The 11117-nt window shown below is 28.6% G+C and overlaps 1 protein-coding gene across 1 annotated transcript; it reads left to right on the top strand.

The window, feature by feature from the left end:
• The first annotated feature begins 1058 nt into the window (after positions 1-1058).
• On the top strand, positions 1059-9893 carry LOC113377901 (ATP-dependent RNA helicase DED1-like). The gene is made up of 6 exons (XM_026618351.1): positions 1059-1439; positions 7491-7734; positions 8687-8809; positions 9053-9125; positions 9592-9675; positions 9760-9893. The coding sequence occupies exons 1-6, from the start codon at positions 1059-1061 to the stop codon at positions 9767-9769; spliced, it is 915 nt and encodes a 304-aa protein (XP_026474136.1). The 3' UTR covers positions 9770-9893.
• The last annotated feature ends 1224 nt before the right edge of the window (positions 9894-11117 follow it).

Raw genomic sequence — 11117 nt, 5'->3', positions numbered from 1 at the left:
AAGCTACATTATTCAACCAATGCAAAATATAAATTTTATGGCTACATTTTTAACGGAGATTTTGAGAATCTGGTATTTAATCAGAAATATTCATCAACAGAGTTGGAAAAATTAATTATTTAATTTATCTCTTGTAAATATTTTTAACTTAATTTATTTTATCATTTTTCACGCCTTTGTCAGAATAAAGGTTCAATTGGTCTTTTTTACACCACCCAGGTTGTTAGATTTTATAGAAGTTATATAAATAAAACTATTGAATCTAACTTAAAACTAACGATAAATCTTAGAAAACAATAGAGAGACGTTAAAAAATTAAAAATTATATTAAAGTCCCGCAAACTAAACAACAGTGGTCACAACCAAAACAAATAATAATGAAAGAAAATACTTTTGTTGTGGATTTTCAAACATTGGCGTTTTCTCCCGATAGCAACGTCGTAAGAATCAAGGGGGTAGCTGGTTATACATATTTTCCCTCTACTGTGAAATATTGTTGTTAAATTTTTTTTAACTTTACTGGTTTTTGAAATATCGATGATACCTTTAAGCCCTGCTCTACCCTATGCTTTATAAATTTTAGTGGCGTTTTATACTATATCTTTAAGCTTAAACAAAAATAGATTTAAAAAGAAAAACAATAAAGATAGTAAATAGAAAAAAAATATAGAAAATTGGACTTGAAAATAGAATATCTTAATAAAAATCTTCACTTACACTTTAAAAAGTGATAATAGATAGAATAGATTGTCAACAGTATTGTCGTCTGAATTCTTACAAAAAAGATGATTAATATATTTGTATGTTTGCGTCCATAAATAAGCATGTCACATTATAGTTTTATATTTTTATTAAAATATTTTTTAATCATTTTACTTTAAAAAAAAAACGAAACACGCACACGAGTTGAATATATCATAGAGCTGTATAGTCAAAAACGTTGGGTCATCGTTTACCAGTATGCTCGACTACAATCGAAGACGGGATGAAAAACCCAACATTTATTAAAGTATATATAAAGCAAGCCGTCTCCTGTCTGACCACAACAGTGTCATCATATGTTTGCAAGTATGCGCGTCGCTAATTCGGCTGTTATATTGCTGATTGCTTTCAGCTTTACGGGGGCACTATCGGAGGAAAGTGCATCGGATAATGTTCCCGATGTTATCGATTCAGACACTCTGACAACAGGAATATCAGAAGGATCGACGGAAAAAGACGATGACAAACCGATCGGTGTGATCTATCTGTTCAATCTTTTCAAAATTCCAAGGACGAATCCTGAACAGGATGTCTTAAAAGAGGACAATAACATTGAAACTGGTGAACAAGACGAAAAGAATTTCAGAAATGTTTTGGTTATTGAAGCTATTCCCATTAGAGGTCCTTTGATTTCAGAAGATGTCACGCCGAACAACGAAGATGAGACGGTTGCTAAGGTAGGATTGTACAAAGATATTTCATTAGTGAAAAACCACAGAGTGTGATTTTTTCATGAAATTAACATTTGAATGTTATTTACTTATTTTATCAAATCGCCTAAATGTCTATGACATCAACAATCAATATTCAATTTTAATCCTCCGTCGGTCGGATATTTATTCACCTTCGAACGGTCGGAGTGATCTGGCTGAACCACCATTCATTTTACATGCATTTATATGAGATAAATAAGTTTTTGGTGTCTAATATATTAACGATTATTAGTAATAAATATTTATAGTTTTGATTTTTTCTTTTTCTTACCATCTTTTGCATGTGTAGAGCTCTCTTATAATAAACATATTATATTATATAAAAAAATCAAGGAATATCAAAAATCGTTGCTTTTTTGTTAATTTTTCTGTTTTATATCAATGAAAAACAATATTTATTCTTTTTCGGCGCCTTCGAAATGAATTTGAAATTCAAATGAAAACGAAATGAGGTGCGTCGCCTTTGAAATGAGCTGTAAAATTCAAGTTGAAAATATAATTTCACTACAGATTTGCCAAAAAAAATTTCGAACGCAGTACGGGTAGAAAAATTGTTGATAATGTGCGCATTACTTATCCGATTTTCAATGTTTGCGATGACCAATAGGTTTGGTAGGTCTTCAAGGAACTCTCGTGAAAATACTAACATTCATGTTACAACAACAAAGAATATATAAAACGCAGTATGAATAGAAAATACCAGAAAAAAGACAAAATACTGGTTTACATATATCAAAAAGCGTATATTTCATACAAAATATATGGGTGGTCTAGACAAACCACTCCGACCGTTCGAAGTATAAAATAGTTAATATCCTTATAATTATCCTTCTGTGCATTTTTTCGTCCTGATTTTTTCATTGATCGACAGCTAATGAAATTTTAGTAAAAGTCAAATTTCAAGTCGATAGGTTTACTAGAAGTATTTTTTTTTTTTAAATTGAAGTCAAAAAAAGTCTGGCCCCCGACCGACGGAGGGTTAACAATATACTTGAAATCGTTCGATAGCAGCCTTTTGAAGTGATTTTCGTGTTCTTGCAAATTTATAGTAGTAAATTCATAATGAAATTATCCGTCATGAATCTGACCTGCAATAGTCACACTTTCTTCCTAGGATTGAAAGCAAAGTTGATTTGGCTACCGTTTACATATTTTCGATGACACACCATGGGTGATCCTTCAATATGGTGCATATGGTCGTCGATAGTCAAATCATTTTTCATTATAAAGCATTTCATTTATCATAATAATGCATCTACATAACTGAACTTAATATCATGATTGTAATCACATTCAATTGTGATTTAAATGTTAAATAATAATTTTAAAATTGTTTTGCGGTATCAATATTCTATTGTCATTTCTCTACTTCTAAAGTTTTGAATCTATTTGGTTTCCGTCAATATTTTTAGATCAATTTGCAGAAAATAAAGATTTTTTGCGCTCTTGATCTGGGGTTTACCAGAGATTAAGGAAGTTGAGTTTATGTTGCGTCATTTTTTTTCGTTTCATATAAATTACTATACTTTTTACTATATAAACATGAATAAAACAAAACGTGTAAAGGAAAAACATGATTATAAATATTAAAGTATATTTATTATGCACGTCTGCACGTACATTGTAAATATTTTGCAATTTGCATAATAGATGTAATAGCGATATTTACAATTTTCTCGCATTTCAAACTAGAAGTACTACTTATAACGATTATTTTCGTTCAAAAAGTAGCATTTCATTCGATATGATATATACTTTTATTATTGATATTTACAAGTTGCTGTTTTACCGACAAGGTATAAAATGTTAGTTCATTTATCATGAAGATGACCAATAACTCGATCTCAAGTGCTTGTCGCTATTGTGTATTAGGCATTATATTTTCATATTTATTGTTGTGGTTTTATTCTATTTATTTGTTTAGTTATTTACTTGTGAATCCTTTCAATTATGCCATCATCTTGCAACAACAACAACCAGTTACACACTTGGCATTAACTTTCCGCTATTAAATTAAAATATTAATATCATTAGTGTCGATCGCACCATATTTAAAAATAAGTAGAATAATATTTCTGAATAGAATGATATATTATAGGTATTCGTTTGCCAAAGCGTTTTAACGAAGTCGTTTTTTGTTCATTGTCAAACCGAAAGATTTAAACAGAAATTTAGGTGATGAAAGATACATTGACTGCTGCCAACGGAAGCCATTTGTATCACAACTGTCTAATTCAAATAATATCATATTTGCATTTGTTATTACAAAAAATCCTGAAATTAATGAACTTAATTAACGCATAAAAATATAATTCTTTGAAAGAATCTATTTTCCTATGACAGTATCTTACTACTTTCTAATTCGTAAAATGCATTAGCATTAGCATATTGTGTATTAAATTAATTAAATAATATGCACAATTGTTTATAATGTTTGCAATCATCATTTGACTTGTAAATACAAATACCAAACATTCTGAATAATCTTTATGCCGAACACTATATAAAATCTAATCACTAATATTCAACGTTAAATATTCAACATTAGATATATCTTATTAGTATACTAATCAGTTTTTGCATTTAAATTTATTTGATATCATCATACAACTAATAAGTTGACCCTCAATCTTGTTTGTTTTTGGTAATGTGTAAATTAGCAATTCAAATTTATGATATCATAAAAAATTGCAAAAATAATACAATCATATAAATGTATATAATACATTTATTTATCTATAAATATCTGGAAAATTTCAAGCTTTTAAATAAATATTATATCATAAACAAAAGATGATTCATGAGTCGATTTTATACGGTATATATATATATATATATATATATATATATAATATAGGTTAGAGCGGGGCTTAAAAGTCCGTGGGTAAAAAGGTCTACCACCGATCTAAAAAACCAGTAGAGTTAGGGATTTTTTAACAACAATATTTGAAAGTAGATGGCAAAATGTGGATAGTTCTTGATTCTTATGACGTTGCCCAATTTGCAAATTGATAACAGAAGTATTTTCTTTCGTTATTAGTTTCTTTGGTCGTGAGTTTAGTTTACGAGACCTCATTGTAATTTTAAAGTATATGTTATTTAATTGTTTTGTTAGATATATTGTTATTTTTAAATTAAATTCAACAGCTCTTCTATATAACTTGTATAAAGGCTTACATATGGGTGGAGTAAAACGGACTAATTGAACCTTTACCCTGGTAAAGGTGTATTATACATTAAAAATAGTAAATAAAAAAGTTAATTTAGTTAATAAGGGCAATTTTACAAAAAATAAATTAAATTAATAGTTATTCTAACTCTGCTGATGAATATTTCTAACAAAATACCAGATTAGGGTTATATGATATTATCTTTGTCAGAAATATGTCTATAAAATTTAAATTTTGCATTAGTTTAATATTGTAATTATTGTTTCGTAAAATCTATTTAAAATTAAAAATGAAACATTGGATCTGTTTTCCCTCGGCTGTCCCATTTTACTAATTGTAAGTGTATGGGGTAAAGACAGATGATGAATTTCAGAAAAACTGTAAAAAAACACATTTCTATAACTGGGACTTAACTGGGAATTTTATTAAACATAGTTCGACACTTGCTTGTTTGATATGCGTTATGGGTTGTGATATAGTTCAATTGCTTTAGCCAGTATAAATACTTAAAGTCAAACTGGACCTTTATTTTCCAAATGGTGTAGGTAGCTTCATTCATAGGTAATTTCCCCAAGAACGAATCTCAGCGAACACAAAATTTGTAAATATTTCTGAAAATTAAATTAATACATCAAATATAAAAAGAATCACAGTTCTTTCATACAACTGCTAACAGAACAGAACACTCAGAATTATACATGTAGTTTAAAAGAAGTTATATGAATATATGAAGTCTTAGGTGATCTCTCAGTTTGGGACCGCGATACTAGAGTATAGCGAATGGAAGTCATCGCTCCAAACTGGAAAGTAATAACCCTTTCATGTCACAAAAGTTGTAAATTAGAACATAAAAAAATATGGGAATGTAATTAGAAAACAATATACACCACATTTTCAAAACTTGGCTATATACATTTTTGCAAACGTGCAAACATACACACACACATATATATTAGGGTTGTCCTTAATATGGACATTTTCGAATTTCCTTGCTCCCACGAGCTCAAATGGTTCCAAATTGATAAAAAACAATTCTCTGAAAGTTTTAGCTCTATTAACTCTTAGATAGTGCGCAATTCAATCAAACTTCGTATGAAAATAGAATGAAAAAAAATTTGAAAATTAAAAAAATTTTTTTTAGGTATAACTTAGCGACAAATAAATTAAAAGTGAAAATTCGTGTCATTTTTTATTGAAAATTCGACGCTCTGCAAAATTTTTGAAAATTTTTACATGTTATTTTCATACAAATCTTTGATTGAATTGCGCTCATCTAAAAGACAATATTAAGAGCTCAAACTTTCAGAGAATTGTTTTTTATCAATTTGGAACCATTTGAGCTCTTGTGAGCAAGAAAATTCGAAAATGTCCATATTAAGGACCACCGTAATATATATATATATATATATATATATATATATATATATATATTGATGAGTTATTTAGAATCGAGCAGTATATATATATATATATATATATATATATGCGTATATGTATGTGTATTATTTATATTTAAAAAATGCTGTCATCCATGAATTACGCACAGTAATTATCACTAATATAGAATGCGGTAGTCATTACTAATAACAACAGAATATTCTTTATATGGCGCGATAAAAGCGTAGCATATTTCCCTCTTTTTCTATTTATTGATTTAAATTCAAATATGTGGTTGTATATGGTTTTATTAAATATTTATAATAAATGTATGAAAAAACTTTTCTTTGTTTCAAAACCATTATCGAATCAAAATAATGTGAAACAAAAAACTATATACGAGCGGTTCAGCGAAAATTCAGTTACACAAATATATATATATACATATATATATATATATATATATATATATATATATACATATATATTAGGTTGTCAAATATCTCCCTCCGCCTTTTTGTATTATAAACCAAGAGCAAAAAAGCAGAAGGGAGATATTTGACAACCTAAAAGACCTTGGATCGTATATGCGTTAATATTTTAGAGAGCTAATAATGTTGATGTAAGTCTTTTCGGAACTAAAAAGCCGCTTTTCCTTTAAATAGTTTTTAATGTTTGTTTTTACGTGTTTCGAGTTTCGGGAATGCGGGATGTCCCCTTCTTCAGGAGCATGTACAGATTGATTCATCCAATAAGCGCGCCAATCAATAAGTTTGAACAAATAACTCTCTAAAAAATAACTTACCAAGACCATCAATAGCATATACGATCCAAGGTCATGATCACGGTTGTATCAATTGTATATATTTTTTTATAATTAATTAAAATGTATGCGACGTCTATATGATGTATTACCGCTGCGACGTTGTAATGGCCGCATAACCGGTTTTATAAATTTGTGTTCACAATAATCAACAAAGTATTACAGCAACATTTTACATTAACAAATACATTTATGTAAAATATAATATACATTACCATGGCAAAACTATTTTTAGATATTACATGCTGATATATTTTTGATCAGCTAGTCCATCCGGATTCTCTTGTGCCATCCGGATTTATCAAGGAAACTAAAAAGGATACATATTTTATATGAACGATAGACTCCCTCCTCCATTAGTGGTTAGAGCTATGAGCATTCAACAAGATGCTCTTGATTTGATACCCCGTCTCGAATAGCCGGATATCAAGCAGCATTGGCATCGGTTTTTTCTTGAAAATATAGATAGCAAAGTGTTTAGTAAAAACAGCCTCTACCCGGCTTTGCACCATCCAATAAAAAGTAATCTGTATTGGGGTTATTCTATGATAATAAATTCATCAAAAAGAGATTAGCTATTAGTCATCAACCACTCTTGCCTTCATTCCTTGAACTATAATGATAAAGTATATTTTTTCATGACAGTCTCAGAGCCCAGAAGCATCCGAGACGGAATCTGAAAATACTGAAATAAAGAACGAAGAAACTGATGTGATCACCGAAGATGTAAACGTGGACGCATCTACACCATTGCCATTATTAAGAGCAAAACGTCACCATTGCAAGAAGTGCGGAGGTGGTTACAGTGGTTACGGTGGCGGAGTACCATACGGCGGTGGCGGCTATAGCAACTACGGTAGCGGTTATGGCGGCGGATACAGTGTTCCGGGTAAGTTATCAATAAAATCAAATACATTTTTTATCAAGTTATAGCTAACTTAATTTTCAAAACAGTCGGTGTACGTGCACCTGCTTCTTTCAAATCTTTACAAGCTATATTTAGAAGTAATTAATAAATATAAACTTATAAAGCCATTCAAGTTATTCGGTCGAATACATTTTATTAATACGGTGGTACAACCTCACTAGTGACTCGTGATACGAGTTTTTCGAAATACGACCGGCCAAAGGAGCGGTTCGTCATATGAACAGAACTCGAGATAAGTGCGATTGAGAGCCATAACGTAAGCTTATGGGGGTGCGAATGAATAAGATTCATCTAATATAAATTGTAACAAACATTTTTGTATGTGAAGAGGTATTTAACTATTATACAAATATTTAAACTAAATAATTTTAGAGTTAGAAATTTTAATTCAATATTATTAATGTTGTGTATTTGTTCGTGCAATGTGGGACAAAATTGAAAAGTTTGTGAATAAAAATCACCCCGAAAGAGATGTAACAGGTCGACTCATTTTTGCAATACCATAATAAGTTGAAAAAAAATAATGCTCATTAGATAGTTTTATAAACGCAGAAACTTGTATAATGATAATGTAGTCATTTTAAATTTAGTAATTCGCTATATTTTTGAAAACTATGTATTTGATCTATAAATAAATAACATTTCACGGAAAAAATTGCTTCGAGATACGAGCAATTCGACATGTGAGCGTGGTTACAAAACGATTTGAGCTCCTAAGGCGGGGTTGTACCAATATATATATATATATATATATATATATATATATATATATATATATATTTGTTAAACTTATATTAATATGATTGTAAATCGTTTTTTAAGCATATAAGTCCGGCCATGTTTATACATATCCATATGAAAACTAAACAAAATACAATTAAATATACAAATTATAATAATAAATAATTTACAGCTAAGATTGAGGTCTACAAAGTGGTTCCTGTGAGCACGGGCTATGTTGGGTACGGCGGTGGTGGCGGACAAGGATATGGTGGACATGGATATGGACACGGTGGCGGCGGCGGTGGATACCCAAGTATAAATACTCATCTTATTAATTTAATTCTATTATTTTACTTATACTTAGAAAGATTTTATTGATTTTTTATGTTAATAAATAACATTGCCCAGTTAATTTAATAATCTGCCAACTTAAAGTTAAATCTTCATTAAATTTATTAAAAATAACAAAAATATCATTGCCAAGAAGTAATAATAATTCAAATATAATACTGTTGAAAATGACCTATTTTCTTATACAACATGATGTATATTGCAGGTTATCCAAGTTATCCCTCTTATGGAGGTGGCGGTGGCGGTTGCAAGAGCGGTTGCGGCGGAGGTGGCGGCGGGTACGTTTAGTATAACATTATTACTTACTTAAAATTCAAAATATTTAAAAATAATTATATCCACACGATTCACATTTTATAAATTAAAAAAAATACCTATAATTGAAATATTAGGTGTTTTCGCAGTTTTATTAGATTTTGAATATGTTTAGAAAAAAGGATTACTTATGTAACATATACATTTCGTAAAGAGTCAACGATCAGGTTAGACTTCGACATGTGGAAATTGGCTGCTTTTATTACAATAAAGTCAAAATAATGAATTAAAGCCATTGAACCCTGAAGAAAATCTAAATGATGTTTTCGCAAGTTTAATTATACCACTCATTTAATTTATATGCAAACTATTATATTGTAGATATGAAATTACTTTGCGTTTGTTAATATTATCTCCGTTTATTATCCTCAAAGTCACAGAATAACTAAGAAAGGTATAAATTAATAAATTTTTACAAATGCCTTTCAGATATCCTGGAAACAGTTATGCAAGCAGTGGTTCTTACAGCCAGGCTTCAAGCAGTAGTTGGAGTAATGCTGGTTCTTCTGGATGGTATATAATCTAAAATTAATCAAATAAATTAATAACACAATTCATGTAAATATTAATTAATTAAATAATTTATTTTATTTTTAGGGGTAGATAAAACATCCAGCACAAGAAATCAAAAAGTTTAAATATTCATCTGATGTTGAAAATATTCTAAACGAACTGAAATAAGTTAAAGATTAGAGATGATGTTACTAGTTGTAATGATTTTGTTAATTAATTACTGTTTGTAATTCTGAATAATGTTTTTAATAAAGTTTAACAAAATTGATGTCGCTGTTTGAAATTTGATAGAAATAAACTTTAAATTAAAAAATGAATTATTGTGCCTCATTCTTATTGAAAGTTTCATATTTGTTTTCTACAAATACTTACATTTTCTATTTGACCAGCAACACTATTGCTGCGTAATGCATTATATATTAAAAATATGAAAAAAAGTAAAATAATAAGCGATAAAACCCAGTAGATAATTTTATACAATATTATTTAGAGTTTACTGTTCTGGAAAATAAGAAAGCAAATTAATCAAACATTAATTGTGAAGATTTCAAACCTGTGGAATATTAAAAATAGTAAAAAAATTTTTCGGCAGTTGATTACAAGAATGGACTAAAAATTATTTTATATTTTATTTTGATATAATGTTAATATAACTTTACGACATATTTTGAAATGACTTCTCAGTCTCATGTACTCACAAGTCTAATATATATGATGCATTAAAAAGTTGAGAACAAGTTAAATCATCCTAGTATATTCATTATATATATATATATATATATATATATATATATATCGTACGATTTTTGAAACAGAAATAAATTTATTACATGCAATGACAAACATTAATTATATTATAAAACATTATTGATCTACAAGTGAAACTGTTACCATTGACATTACTTAACAATTAATTAACACAATTTTAAGCTAACATGTTTTATCTAGCATATAGTTTAATATTTAACAAGTGTTAAAATTTTTCTGAATATGTAATAATAATGTATTTTTTCTTTAGTTTATTATCTATATACTTTGTAGCTTCACTAGATTCTTAATAATATATATTATTTATAATGTATAAACCGATAACAATCAATATCGTTCATTCATATTCTTTAAAATTCCATAAATTAAATAAAAAAATCTTCAACTTATAAAGCGTCTACAGATAATCAATTAATGTTTCAAAACTTTTTCTAAAGAGCCTATAAAGTATTTATAACATTGGTGCGGCACCCAAAAATCGTTACATTCAATATAATACAAACGTGACGTGCTTGTAACAATTATTCTTCTATGCATTTATTCTGAATTATTCTTCTAAGCTTATAAACTTATTTTTAAGCTCTAAAGACTGAAATGTTAAACAGAATCTAACAATAATTCAACAAAAATTCAACTTACGTTCATTTCTTAATTGAAAATTTCGTCTATTATCC

The sequence above is a fragment of the Ctenocephalides felis genome, unplaced genomic scaffold, assembly GCF_003426905.1.
Source record: "Ctenocephalides felis isolate EL2017-DRISC unplaced genomic scaffold, ASM342690v1 CF-g0.4_SCAFFOLD_01886, whole genome shotgun sequence".
NCBI lineage: Eukaryota > Metazoa > Arthropoda > Insecta > Siphonaptera > Pulicidae > Ctenocephalides > Ctenocephalides felis.
This window is presented reverse-complemented; position numbering and strand designations above follow the sequence as displayed.